This window comes from Microtus ochrogaster, linkage group LG5, assembly GCF_000317375.1.
Source record: "Microtus ochrogaster isolate Prairie Vole_2 linkage group LG5, MicOch1.0, whole genome shotgun sequence".
NCBI classification, from domain to species: Eukaryota; Metazoa; Chordata; class Mammalia; order Rodentia; family Cricetidae; genus Microtus; species Microtus ochrogaster.
This window is the reverse complement of record NC_022031.1, coordinates 14,813,892-14,829,047: the sequence shown is the minus strand read 5'-3', so window position 1 is coordinate 14,829,047 and position 15,156 is coordinate 14,813,892. Positions and strand designations below refer to the sequence as shown.

The window sequence follows — 15,156 nt, the reverse complement described above, 5'->3', positions numbered from 1 at the left end:
CGTGTGCTCAGTCTAACCCTCTTGTGCCAGGGTGACCCACATGGCTCTGTGCTCAGCTGCCCAGCTGCTGTAAAGGATGAACATTCCATGTGTACCCATCCTCCTTTTTGTAATTGCCTGAAAACTGGGAAATCCTTAGCAAAGTCCTCACCCAAATTCCTTTTATGAGCACAGTGCTTTAGTATTTTCCCACGAGTGATCACACAGATATTGAGTATATGCTGTATTCTAGAGGACACTAAATAAAATTATGGCCTCTGTCTTTTGGCATTCTAGGTATTCATTTGTATGATAACTTGTTTATATTATTTAGAATTTCAATTGAATTTCAATGAAATTAAAAAATCAAAGCTCTTGTAAAAACTATTTTATATTTAAAAAAAAACTGGAAAATCCACCAAGGTATTTATCTTCCTCTAGTTACATAGCAATAGTCCTACTGAAAGCAAGCATGGGAAAAACAGGGATGAACGCAATAGTCTTTTGGATATTTTTGAGAAAAATATTCAGTTATGAAGAGGTATCTATTAGTGTTTCTGTGGCACACTGATTGGGGTGTAGGTGGGATATAAATGTGTTCTCTGACTCGCTCTTCCCAGCTAGTCTCTGGAACACCAAAGAAGGTGGACGATTTTTTGTTAAGAAAAATCCTGATCTTAGAAGGGAATTGTGTGAATGTGTGTTTTCCAGATTGAAGTTCTGCAAGATAAAATTAAGAATTTAAGAGAAGTGAGGGGACACCTAAAGAAAAGGAAGCCGGAGGAATGTAGCTGCGGTAAGCAGAGGTGAGCACGCATCCTGGGGTCACTTCGCTTCCCGACACCAACGAGCCAGGGGTAGCTGGAGGCCAACTTCTCTTTCTTAATGCCATACATGAATCCATCGCCATAAGGCATATTGTTCTCATCCACTTAAGTCAAACTAAATATACATCCACTTAGTGTGTGTGTGTGTGTGTGTGTGTGTGTGTGTAATGAGCCATTTAATCAAATGAGGGGATATATAGATATAGATATATCTACGATATACATCAATATATCAAATATATATATTTGAATGAGAGACTAACTGACTTTTTAATCTTCTGGCCTGCAGCTATTACAACAAGGAGAAAGGTGTGAAAAGGCAAGAGAAGTTAAAAAACCATCTTCACCCTTTCAAGTGAGTGAGTAACTCCGCGTTTGTCGTGTTTGCCAGGAGTCAGGGACTGTCCACAGTGACTGGAGGGACCCCTGTGTTCCACAGGGACTTCTCCTCCATGCCTGGTCCTCTGTGGGGATCGATGGAGAGTAAGAGACCCTGAACTAAGTTAGGCTGTTCAGCAGAGTAGCCTCAATAGTGCTGACCTCTCGGAATGTAAGGAAGCACGCAGACATTAAAGCGATAACAAAAGTTGTAGGTGGAAGAGCATTTGTGTTTGAGTACAGACAAACTTTAAACTATGTGGGAAAACAAATCACCTGCCAAGGCTCAGGGAAGTCCAAAGAGTGGACGAGTCAGAAGAGGACGAGGAGCGCTGTGAAATACTGTTCTTGGACCGGGACTTTGCTATTGGTCTCCTGAACTCAGTAGCGGTGATTACAGGCATGTGATCAAGCCAACCACAGTGCTGGCATGGGTGAGGGCGGAGCTCAGGAGGCCCACCCCTGAGGAGCAATTGGCAATTGATAGCCCCTGGAGGAGGGAGAATCGTTCTTCTGTAGGGGTGTGGTCACTGGTGGGTTGTCTATGCTCCAGTAGATGGCCCCCACCCCTGCACATATGGGCAGCAGTAATTAACCTCAGTGACTTGAAGAAAGGAAGGAGGGAGGGAGGGAGGGAGATGGAGTTAGGAAGAGGATGCATAGAGGGAGATCTGACAGGGGCAAGCAGGAGGTGGATATGATCATATCTCATATACATGGATAGAATTTAGAATTCCAAAAAATAAATATTTTAAAGAAGAAACATGATAAAATATTTATCTTAAAAACTTATCCTATATAATTTGCCCGATGGTTTTTAATCCACTTATTGTAAGCTGTCCCATCCAAACTAACAATTGATTGACTCTGTGGCTGCCTGACAGGTACAGAGCTCCCAGGAGATCATATCATTGTCTGTGGGTTGTCATGCACTGACTCATGCCAACAATTATCTCCATCAATGCTTCAGAACAAGTAACTGTCAGGCTTACTAAAGTTACGGGAGAACTGTCACTCAGTGAGTTTGCCTCTGTGACACTGGCTATCTTTGAAGCTGTCTATGAGAACCAGAGGTCACCTGAGGTTGTGTTTCATGTACACTTGTGTGTCTTCCATGTACACGTTTGTGCAAGGCTTTTCGTAAAGTCCTCTCTGGTCATCAAAACAGTTTCTTGTCTTGGTCTAGGGAGGCTGCTGCTCAGGAGGTGGACAGCAAACTGCAGCTCTTCAAGGAGAACCGCCGGAGGAAGAAGGCGAGGAAGGAGAAGAAACGCCAGAGGAAGGGGGAGGAGTGCAGCCTGCCTGGGCTCACCTGCTTCACACACGACAACAACCACTGGCAGACCGCCCCCTTCTGGAACCGTAAGTCCCCCAAGGCGCCTCCTCCAGGAGTACAGGGAGCGCCTTTCCCTAACATAGGCTAAGAATCCTACAGAGACTAGAAACCAATTATGAGTGAGTACATCCCATGCTCCTCTTTTTGGATCTGGCTTACCTCACTCAAAATAGTGTTTTCTATTTCCGTCCATTTGCATGCAAAATTCAAGAAGTCATTGTTTTTTACTGCTGAGTAGTACTCTAATATGTATATATTCCATACTTTCTTCATCCATTCTTCCATTGAAGGGCATCTAGGTTGTTTCCAGGTTCCGGCTATTACAAACAATGCTGCTATGAACACAGTTGAGCATATACTTTTGTTGTATGATAGGGCATCTCTTGGGTATATTGCTGGGTCCAGGGGTAAATTGATCCTGAATTTCCTGAGAAACCACCACACTGCTTTCCAAAGTGGTTGCACAAGTTTGCATTCCCACCAGCAATGGATGAGTGTACCCTTTACTCCACAACCTCTCCAGCAAAGGTTATCACCTTACTAGACCTGGAAGGAGGTGGGAGGTTCTTGGACCTCCCACAGGGCAGGGAACCCTGACTACTCTTTGGGCTGATGAGGGAGGGGGAGTTGACTGGGGAAGGGGGAGGGAAATGGGAGGCAGTGGCGGGGAGGAGGCAGAAATCTTTAATAAATAAATTAATATTAATTTAAAAAAAAAATCTTACAGAGAACACAGCAGCCCAGGGTGATCCAAAGGAAAATGCTGTATTGGTCTGTGCTCAGATCATTTTGCTGGAAAAACAATTTTTCCTTTAGAATCTATTTTTTGTTTTGTTTGTGTTAATTTTTGTTCTGATTTTTGAAGATGCTGTCTTACTAAATTCTCAGCTGGCCGAGAACTTTAATGGCCTCCCATTTACAGTCTTCCTGGCTCTCCCTCTCAAATGCTGGGATTACAGGTGTACTGGTTTTGATTCCTAGAAAGACTTGGTTTTTCTGTTGAGAGATACCAAGTTTCTCCTCACACAGAGGCTGCCCTAGGTGGTTACTTCCCAATAAACCCACCCAGGTCAGTAGCAATAAACACCTGGGCAGTTTTGCCTGAACGAAATTGGTTTCTGCCCTAACTCTAACGCAGGTGTCTTAAAAGGAATAAAAACACAGTAAATATACTATCAGTGCAGGGCCCACACCCTCCTTATCCTGTGCCCCTTTGACCATGGGGTCCTTAAAAGTCTTCCATTTTGTCTGGGATGCCAGAAGATACGGAATATCTGTGTCCTTTTGTGGAGTGCTTTTGTTTCTCTGTTCTCTGCATGGTGCTCACAGCAGTAGAGGGATCATGCCCAGGATCTAGTGGCCTTGACTGAAGGCTGACCAGGAGCACAGATAAAACCCCAGTCTTCCAAGGGTCAGTGGAGGGCATCCAGGCAGCTTCCAAACTGGAGGTCCCTTGAGATGGCGGACCTGCTTCGGGCAGCTCAGTCCTGCCCCTGCTTGAGTTGTGTGTTTCTTTGCCTGTGTGTTCACAATCACAGTGAGGCTAAGTACCTCTTAGTCATGGCATTCAGCTTTTAACGTGGCTCTTGAAATGGAGTTTGCGGTGTGTGTGTGGGGGGGGGGATGTCCCTATGGGCTATTCAGATTGCTGAGGGTTTGGTGTCTGTCCTCATCACACGTTGATTCTAGTGGGAAGCGGGAAGGCGGGTAACCAAATGAGCCAAGCAAAATGATTACACTTTGTAGCCATGGAATGAAGGAAACGGTGACTAACGCGTTTGAGGGTACCCTTTAGAGATGAAGAAGATAGTACACGTGGTAACCATCTTCTCACCGCCGTGGGAATGATGCCTGAGAGAGTCAACTTGAAAAAAGAAAACACTCATTTCAGCCCAGAGTCTTAGAGGTTTTGTTTGGTTGATCGGTCTTCTTACTTTGGGACTCGTGATAGGTGGATCTATCTGTGGTGGGGAGTCACAGGGGAGCATGTGATAGAGGGATCTATCCACCTCATGGTGTCTAGGAAGCAAAGAGAGAAAGAAGGAAGGCAGCCCCCTCCTCCTCCTGCCCCCGCCCCTGTGGTCATCATCAAGCGTATGCCCCCGGGATGTCTTGCTGCCTACAAGATCCCAGCTCATAAAGGTTTGATTGCTTCCCAATAGCACTGCTCAGGGGGCCTTGAGGGGCAGTCAGTATCCAGCAATGGGTCTTTTTACAAAAGTGATGGTTAGGCTGAGACCCAAAGAGCTATAGTGAAGTTGTCCAGATGGAAGAGATTAGCATCCCAGCAGAGTGAGCTTGTGAGCAGGGGTCAGAAGTTTTATACTTGTATATTTTGTGAAATAAGTTCACAACATGTTTAAATTATTGATTTGGAAATTTTCCTTTTTTGGCGGGGAGTTCGAGACAAGGTTTCTCTGTAGCTTTGGGGCCTATCCTAGAACTAGCTTTTGTAGACCAGGCTGGTCTTGAACTTGCAGAGATCTACTGGCCTCTGCCTCCCAAGTGCTAGGATTAAAGGCATGTGCCACCACCGCCCAGCTGGTTTGGAAATTTTCTATATAAATTAAAAAATACTGGTTGCCTGGATTTTAGTATGTAAGTATGAACTAAATAAACATTCATATAAAATAAATATAAATTATGAATGACATACTGAAAGTACTTTCTATAAAAAAAATCAAACAGATGAAAATATACTCCATTTTTTTAGATATTCTTTTGTAAAAATGTGTTTGGGATGAAGGAGAGGTGACTGTGGAGAACACAGAACACAGGGGAGTTGAGATCAACAAGACCAAAATCTCTATGCCATCATGACTGACACATGTCATTGTCATTGGCACGCAGGAGGCAGAGGCAGAAGGACCATCGTGAGACTAGGGCTAGCCTGGGCAGCATGGTCCAAATCCATACACTGGGCAGCAGAAAGAGCAGTGTGTGTAGGTTTGCCAGCTGACGCAAGTACGCCCCGTTGAGGAACATCAGCAATCGGGAGGTTGCAGCCCGTAATGGTCAGTTATGGAGCACGATGTACCTCCCCTTCAGCTTTTAACTGCCCCCCAAATCTGGTCAGTTAAAATATTTGAACGCATAAGCCCCTCTCATTTGCTGTTTCAAAGATCCCCCTTAGATCGCGGGGCCAGATCCAGTGTCTTCAATATTGCAAAGGGCAGTTGTCTCATAGCTAAGTCAGCCTTCCAACCGGACTCCCCGCTGCCAGCTGTCAGTCACCTGATTCTGTTCCTCAGTTTTCCCCTCTGTGAGTGGCTATGGATACAACAATATGTCTAACAGTTCTTTGAGAAGTAAACGAGCTAAGCGATTCAAACATTCCACATGAGAGGTGCATTCCTTTGACTGTACCTATCTTAAATGTTTTAAGAAGTATTTTTGAAAACAGTTCTGAAACCCCATCATCACTCCCTCCATTTTTATAAGAAAAAGAATGGATGGCTGGTTTTAAAATTTGATGTCTCTTAAATACTTTCTACGAGTTAGCCAGGGAGCCTCTCTATGTACAAAAGGTGTTGAAAGTCAAATCTCATCACATATTAAAATATTGTAGAAAGGTCTTGGGGTAACTCAGCCAGTAAAGTGCTTTGCCATCTAAGCATGAAGACCTGAATTCATTCACCCAGGACCCATAGAAGTAGCCTTGGTAACCATGGTTACAATCTCCTTGCTAGGGAGAAAAATAGGCAACTCCCTTGGGCTGTGGCCAGCCAGTGTAGACTGCTTTGGTCTGGGAATTCCAGACCAAAGAGAGATCCTGTCCCAAAAGCAAGGCGAGTGTCACCTGAGGAATGACACCCAGAGCGGTCCTCAGCCCTCTACATGTCTGCACATGGAAACCCTCCCACATGCGAGAATGCGTGCTCCTCTGCACACACAGACAGGGCTGCAGAGGCCTTCCATAATGGCAAATAACATCACCTCCAGTTCCATGAGGCTGGGTTCCACCCTCGTCTCAGACTCTGTCTTCCCAACGCATGGTTGTGTCATTGGCTGTGTGACCCTGAGACAGTGAGGACACTAGTTCTGTCCCTTCATGAGACAGCCATGTTTTCCTCTTCCAGAAAACACAAAATACCCACTCTTCTCCAACCACTCGCTCCATTTTGGAGAGCAGAGCCTTCCAGAATTAAAGAGGGTAACTAAGTCAGGGGCCTGCAACTTGACCTTGGTCTCCAGTCTGTGAGAGTCCCCTGCATTTTCCCAGGATGAATAGAGGGGAGGATGCCGTTCTCTTGGACAGCCAATCAATCACACAGTGTTTATTAGAAAGCAACCCTAAAGCTCTTAAAGAGGTACTGACATGGCCAGCTTGTGAAGGTTTCTCATTCTTTTCACTGGGCTCTTTTTCTCTCTTTTCTGACAGTGGGATCTTTCTGCGCATGCACAAGCTCCAACAATAACACATACTGGTGTTTGCGTACAGTTAATGAGACACACAATTTTCTCTTTTGTGAGTTTGCTACCGGCTTTCTGGAGTATTTTGACATGAATACAGATCCTTATCAGGTAAGACAATATGCTTTCCTTTGTTGAGAGCGGTTGGAAATGGGATAGCCAGTCACGTGCTCACCTCCATTGTCCTGACCACTCTGTCCACAGCTCACGAATACAGTGCACACCGTGGAAAGGGGCATTTTGAACCAGCTACACATACAGTTAATGGAGCTCCGAAGCTGTCAAGGGTATAAGCAGTGCAACCCGAGACCCAAGAGCCTTGATGTCGGTAAGGAAAAAAATATTACTTCTTTCTGTTGTATTTAGAAAACTCTTTGTATGATCAAGATTTCTCCTTTCGAAACATTTCCGTGCATAAGCATATAGTTTAGAGCACTTACAAGAGAATCATTGCCAGCAGCTCCAAACATAGTTTGATTTCTGAGTCTCTCACCTGGTTACAGCAATGGGAAGCTGAGTTGAATGACGGGCCAAGTGTGAGTCACCCTTCACTCTCTCACATGCATCTGCTGTGTCAGAAAACCTCAATTCCGACAGAAGCATCCATGGGAAGGAGAAATCAAGGCTTTGGGGGTTCCTTATGGTCCCCCTTAACAGTTCTAAGTAAACCAGAAGCTCCTGTTACAGTAACTTAGTGGAGACACACAGTGCTCTGCTTCTTGTTACCATCCGGAATCATCCACCCCTTTCTGTATCCCTGCCCAGGACAAGGGAATTCCAGTGCTTTTACCACCGTCTCCCATTTGAAAAGCTCATAAACTTGGAGTGTGAGATGGTGCTGAGAAGATGTCCCCATTCTGCCCCGGTGTGTGAATTTTTTTCTCCGTTTGGTTTGCATAGACGTGGCTCCTTGCACTGTTTGCTCAGCCTTTGCCTCACCAGCAAAAGTCATTGTCCCATTTCTATAGAAATGTAAATATCAGCTACTCACAGGAAGGAAGAAAAAGAACTGGAGACTACGCTGACCTGCTGACCCGACAGAATGACAAGCTCAAGCCACTGGTGCTGGAAAGCACTTTGCAGGAGTCCCCACACACTTTGTGAGATGCGGTCTTACTATACATAGCTGGACTGACCTCCGACTTACTGTGTAGCTCAGTATGGCCAGTCTCCCAAGTGTTGAGACTCTAGGTCTAAGTCGCAATACCTGACTTGCAAGCGCTCTCTCTCTCTCTCTCTCTCTCTCTCTCTCTCTCTCTCTCTCTCTCTCTAGTTTTGATTATATGCACATGTCTGTGTCTGTATATGTTTTTTTTGCACATAAATGCAATCCCCGAAGAGGTTGAATAGCTGAATAGAGAGAAAGTTCTTATGCCCTGGAGCTGGAGTTACAGGCAATTGGAAGCCACAAACTCTGATACTCTGATTGCCTGAAGACCACTTTGCTCTCTTAACCAGTGAGCCATTTTTCCCCATTCCAGATGGAACATATTTAATGCAATCAAGTCTCAACCTGTGGGTTGTAGGTTCTGAGTAGAGCCACATCCCTAGCAATAAAAATGGCAGCTGTCTGGTCATGCCACTTGGTGGTAGTTACTTTTTTTGTTGTTGGATAAAACATCAAGGCCAAAAGCCACTTATGGAAGAAAAAGTTTGTTTTTGCTCTCCAGTTCCTGGGATAAGAGCCCATCATGATAGAGAAGCATAGCAGCAAGTGGTTGGCAAGGTGGAAGGATCAGGAAGCTGTGACCCACAAAGGAGAACCAGGGAGAACAGCAATCATGGTGACATCATAAACACCCAAAGCCCCACCACCAACTACCTCTCCACGGTCTATAACCTTCCCCGAAAAGCTCCTCCAATTGGGGACCAAGTGTTCAAACATCTGAACTGATGGGGACCACAGACTTGAAGGGAGAAATGAGGTTCTTCTCCCAAAACAATCAGTCCACTTGCTTGTCATTTCCATTACCGAAGGGTCCTAGATCAAACAGCCTACAAGAAAGCCCAGCAACGTGTCATGGCTCAGTTCTCCATCAACGCTTAGGGGAAATGGCCCAATCAAGAACCAGGCCTGCACATCAGATCGGCAAAGTTAACCAACAAACATTTATGCTACACATTTTTGCCTCCAGTTAAAATGCCATCTAAGCACCAAGCTTTAACATTTAAAGGAGAAATAAGTAGAAGTAAAATTAAAACATAGGTAGGTGATTCTATCTATCTATCTATCTACTATCTATCTGTCAATTATTATCTGTCTGTCTATCTATCAATCATCTAGCTATCATCCACTATCATTTATCAATCAGTCATTCTATCTATCATCTATATCTATCTATCATCTATCATTTATCAATCAATCGATCTATCCACAAAAACCTTGATTGGTTAGTGCTCCCCACTGTGGAGTCATTACCTAAAATGTATAAAGCATAACAAGAGTTTATCCTTAAATTGATTGGAGGTATTTGCATGATATCCAAGATGAACAAGATATAAGCATTAAAATTTTACATATGTGAATCCTCCATGATTTAACTCTTGCCAAATCATCTATCAACTTCTCCTTCATTCCCTACTTCACCGTCTACCAACTAATTCCACCCTAATCCCACCATCACTAATCAACTCTTGTTCTCAAGTGCTTATGACTCTCTGTCACATGGTACTGTGTAGTCTATCCCCACTCCTTAGATCTCCTCATATTCCTGAAGGAAAAGTAAGGCGCATGGTTTTGGATAACTTATTGACTAGGATTTTTGCTTCTTTTTGTCTAGAGAGTACCTAGCAGCTAGGTGAATGCTTCTGGGCTTAAAATGAGCAACATCTGGAGAGCTTTAGCACCCAAACACGCCAGGACCCTGTTCTTAGTGAATATGGAGGACGGTTGGAGAAATTTTCCTTATAACAATATACTGATGTGGTTAGTTTGTGGCCTTTAATTTGCTTACCATTCTTATCGATGGGACTTCAAAAATCAGTAGAATTTATTTACATGCCTGTTAGAACATGCAGTTGTCTTGTGGTTCCTAGTTAAGTAATATATTGTTAAGAAAATTTCAAAGAAAAAAAAAAAACCAGGCCTGCAAAAAAGTGGGTCTTTTGGATGTTTACTTCACTCAGAATGAAGCTTTGGAAACACCCTGCTTCTATGCTGACCTTTTCCAGAAATCAAAGAGAGAAAAAGAGGGATGAAAAGGGGGAGAAAGCCAACCTGTGAAGGCCTGGGATCTAAGCCAAACTATTAGACACACTAGAAATATTACATGAAGCTATCATTCCCCAAAAGAATACAACTTCATAATCATCGGCCATGACTTCCCAGCTCCACTGTGACCCTACGTCATCGGTGATGAGTGGCCAGCTCCATTGTGACCCCACGTCATCGGAGATGACTCACCAGCTCCACTGTGACCCTACGTCATCCGTGATGAGTGACCAGCTCCATTGTGACCCTATGTCATAAGCGATGACTTCCCAGCTCCACAGTGACCCTACATCATTGGTGATGAGTGGCCAGCTCCATTGTGACCCCATGTCATCGGCGATGACTCACCAGCTCCACTGTGAGAAACCTGATAGGGTCCTTAATGGTGAAATGACCGGCCGGGTGGGGCCTCATGACCGCTGTGCACTTACAGTACCCCCTCCGGCGTCTAGACTGCTCCTGTGGGAGATTATTATTGGCCTCCCTTTTCAAGCCCCACCCCTCCACCACCGCAAAAAATATTTTTAATTTACTCAGAATTACATGAACTTCTGGAAACACTTTTCTCACTGTTTTCTTGTTCTCGCCCCATTTTGTCCTTTTATATGTTGTTTTGCCTTAAGCCTTTTATTCTTAGCACTCAATCCTTTTGAGACTAATTAATAAACTCTCCGTTGGCTGTCGATGCTGCCTGTATTTAACACAGTACGTTTCTTTCTAGGATTGAGATGTGTTCGTGGAAGCTGCATAGTGAAAGGTCCTATGGTTCTAAAGCTAACTGATTCCTCTTCTCTTTCCCTGTATCAGGAACTAAAGATGGAGGAAGCTATGACCCACACAGGTATTCACTCTTGATTCTCTGCAGCCTCTTTCCCGTAACTGCATGACAGGCCATTTCAGCTCGCTTCCGTTTCTTGCCATGGCGCACAGAATGGAGGCTGTGGTGCATGTGTGTCGTAATGTCATCCTCATTCCCATCAAGTCCCTGGCTCCAGACACGTCCTTCTGCTTCTGAATCAATTCAGCTGCCCTCCCCCCACCCCACGAGATGCCGCTCTGAGCATTTCCTCTCACCCTGCATGCCCTGCCTGTTTGCTTTTTGAATGATGCTTTAAAGCAAGGAATGCTGGGACGGGAGAATGGAGATTGGTTTCCTGTGCTTTGTTTCTACAATTGAGTGGAGAGGCTGCATGGGACTGAGAGATTTTTTTTTTCATTTAAGAATACTGCTAATAATTTAAAAAAAATTAAAAAACTAAGGGAAAATTTGAGAACACTCTGAAACTGAAGTCAGAAAAAAACAAAGAATTTCCCTGTGCACAGTCATTGATTAACTTTGGTGGCAAAAGCAGTGGCCATAAGGAGAATTCGGATGGAGGGAAATGAAGAGACGGTGTCAGGGGTTAGGGACAAGGTGGTCAGGGTCAAACAGCAAGTTCCTAACATACACGAGAACGATAGTCCTGACACATGGAGCTTCGTAAATAGCCTCACCTTGATATCACCCCCAACCTACATCCTTCTCTCCTACATGGAGGAAGGCATACGCCTGGGAGCTTATCTACTGATCACCCAGAAATGTCAGCCATTGTTGATTTTCTGTGCTGAGCCTAGGCTCTGGAGGACTTACCTGAAACGTGCCAATTTTGGCATGGGTGTATAAACTGTCCTTACCATCAGTGCTGGGGCTTTGGTGTGTCCAAACTCTAGGCAATGCACTTGCTTAAGGCCCAATTTCCTACCAAAGCAGGATGCTTTAGTTGGCACCACCCACTCTGATACCTCCTCAGAGAGACTAGAGAGCCTCCGGGGATACTTCCCACCAGCTTCCTGAGCCGGGATCTCACATGCTTCCCTTGAGAAGCAGCTCATTGATACAGAGAAGCTAAATGACATCAAGAAAGGCAGAAGAAAAAAAGAAAACTGGGCTATTGGGGACATTTTATGGTTACTTCTTCATCCTCCATCTGCCCCTTTACCAATCCTATGCCATCCCCAGAAAATATAAACAAGACAGAACCAAGCCTACTCTTAAGGTGGCCATCCCTAAGAACAGGCTGACAAGGCACTGTCCAAGCTGGCCTGGAACTCTTTAGTCAGTGATCCCAAAGGACGACCTTGAATTTCTGACCCTTCTCTCCCTCCTTCTAAGTGCTAAGATTATGAGCACTTGCCACCTCATCCATTTTACATCATGCTGGGGACTGAACCAGGGGCTCTGTGTATGCTAGGTGAGCACTCATTTCAATTGGGCTACATCCCACCCTAATGTCTGCTAATTTTTAATATTCTATTTTCATATAACATGGCATTTACAGAAAAGCTGTTGGAACAGATCTAAGTGCCCCATTTACTTCCCGTCTCCAGTTTCCTCTCTCTTCTCATACAAATGCACTTTCTATGTCAGCTCTGGGTCATCTGCAGGTATCATGTCCTTTGGTGTAGAAATGTTTTACTGTGTGCTTCCCAAGGGCATTTTTGCCCATCACCGTCAAACACTAACTAAATGCAGGCCATCAACATGAACCAGGGCCATTACCTAATTCACATTTCGAGGTCACATCTTGCCAAATATTCCAATCAGGTCGTGTTTATGGTATATGGTTTCGGGTCTCGGATTCAATCCAGAATGGTATATCATATAAAATCGTCACTTTTCTTAGGTGCCATCCGTACTGGAACAGTCTCTCAGCTTTTCGTTGTTGGTGATGACATTTCATAGGCCACCAGCCAGTTTCTTTCATAAAATGCCCTCAACTTGATGTTTGTCTAGAGTTTGCACATCTAGGTGGAAGTTGTGTGTCTGGGAGAGGACTATTATTGCCAACAGCGCCGTGCCCTGGGAATACCTTCTCTGGGTTTTTGTCATTTGGCTAACATGGTGTTTGTGAAGCTAGTCCACTGTGCAGTTGCTTGTCTTTCTCTCTGATGAACAGCCGACTAGCTTTGGTGGGCAGTTGTGACTTCTGCCTGATCGTTCACTGTGCTGGTTTGATTTTGTCTGGTGTTGGAGCAAGCACTGTATGTCGGAGCCCCACCCCAGCCTGGAGTTATTAATTATTAATATGATGGCTGCAAATGGATTTTTTCCTAGATCCATTGTTCCGTCTGTGTTTCTCAGTGTGTTCTACCACAAAGAAGTAACTTCCCATGTCATCTACCACTTGTGTAAGGATGAGCAAAGCTTCTCAGTTTCCTCGGGATATTTTTCTCCTATCATGTAATGGCCACTATTGTCACTTTAAGTCCTCTGTGTGATTCTGGAAAGATTCCCCTTATTCTTGAATACTTGCTTGATACCCTGAAATAGGTCCAGGGTAATCTTTTATTTTGTCACCCAACATGCAGCAGCAGCCATTGCTGGGCACCCATCCCTGTTTGAGACATCTGGAAAGTGAGCGCCAGATGTATACTCGAGATTGCACAGCTGCTGAAGAAGTGTCTGGGCATGCATGTCCATCCTTCACCTGTGCAGAGTATCTCAGAAGTGAACTGTCCTTCCATCGTGACCTCACCTTGTCCTTAGTCCTAACGAGGGAGCTTTTAGGATATCGCCATCAAGAGAGAGCTAGAATTCGGGACCGAGTGTGTTTGCCATTGTCACACTAAGGAAACAGTCATCCATTTTCTTGTCAGTGCTTTGCCATCATTGAAAACCAAATTTGTCAAACTAATCAGCATCTATGATACGTCCAGATAATTTTTCTCTATTGATTTACAAATAAGTTACATTATATGAATATAACTGCTAAGGAAAGAAAAACCTTTCATTCCTGGGCTAAATTTTTGGGGGTCGCTGTGCTTGCTTTTCTTAATAGAATATTGAATTCTTTTCACTGTGGTTATGAGGAACCTACATTTACCAGCAAGATCTGCCTATAATCTTCCTGCTCTTGGTGCTGGCCACTACTGTTCAATTATGGTCTTAGTTTCTTATGGTCACTGTAGAAATTTGCGGACATATCTCCAAACGACATGTACTTATTTATGTTCCCAGCGACATGAAGTTTAAAATGTCTCTTCTGAGCCTAAAGCTGTCAGTAGGCTTGCATTCATTTCAGCTTCAGAGAACTCTGTCCTTTCTGGTTTCTTAAGTGGCTTCATCTATTCCTTGAACATGGCCTCATCTCTGAAGGCAGCAACATGAGCATCTATTGTTCCTCTCCGCCTCCATCCTCTCCCACAGTCGAGTCTCCTCTGTCTGTTCTGCTTCTCCACAAGGCCATGTCCCTAAGGTCCCTGGTGGTTATCTCGACTTCACCTGAACATTGCCCCATCAAGATGCGTGACGCTGTCACACCTGTGGCTCCCGCTTTCCTCCTAAGGTGATGTCCACGGCTTCTGAGAAGTTGGCTGTGGACATCTATGAGGTAAAGGGAGCCATTGTTCTGTCTTACTCCACCGTCGGTGTTGTATTTGCTTCGCCAATGGTGTCCTGACGCCTTCGCTTCCTTTCTGTTTTCTAGAACAGTTTGTAGAGTCTCGGGGCTCTAGGGTGGGCAACATCCTCCCGAGAAAGCACCTGGACCCAATACCTTCTTTACTGAGTGGTTTCTAATAACCTCTTATTGGATAGGAAACGGCTTTGTTTCGGCTTCCTGTCACTGCTACGCTGCCTGAGCAAGCTGCTTCCTGAGCAGTTATTATGTATTCGCATCTGAAGGACCTGGATGAAAAGGAGGTTGAGGTGACATGAAGAATTGCATAGTTGCACCAGCCTCTCCCCAAGTCACTCTTCCTTAGACAGCTTGAAATCCTCCCAATGGCTGTCCTCCATTAGCTTCTCTTGATGGTGCCAATTCTCCCAATGGCGGTCCTGTTAGCCTCCCTTGCTGATGCCATTTTCTCCTCTCATTCTCAACTTCTTGGCCAGTTCCCTATGGAACCAGGACTCTGAACGGTCTGTGCAGTATGCTGTATATACAATGTGCCTGTTTAAACTATGAAACAGAAGTTGGGCATGGTGGCACAGGCCTTTAATCCCAGAACTCCAGAGGCAGAGGCAGAGGCAG

The 15,156-nt window shown here is 44.7% G+C and overlaps 1 protein-coding gene across 4 annotated transcripts in view; it reads left to right on the top strand.

Annotated features, from left to right (window-relative positions):
* The window catches only part of Sulf1 (sulfatase 1), a 165,718-nt gene that overhangs the window by 147,618 nt on the left and 2,944 nt on the right, over positions 1-15,156 (top strand). For all 4 annotated transcript variants that reach the window (XM_026786697.1, XM_026786700.1, XM_026786698.1 and 1 more), the window contains 6 exons: positions 691-785; positions 1,096-1,161; positions 2,371-2,546; positions 6,902-7,044; positions 7,138-7,261; positions 10,952-10,985. In XM_026786697.1, coding sequence (XP_026642498.1) covers positions 691-785; positions 1,096-1,161; positions 2,371-2,546; positions 6,902-7,044; positions 7,138-7,261; positions 10,952-10,985 — 638 coding nt within the window. The remainder of the gene's footprint in view (positions 1-690; positions 786-1,095; positions 1,162-2,370; positions 2,547-6,901; positions 7,045-7,137; positions 7,262-10,951; positions 10,986-15,156) is intronic.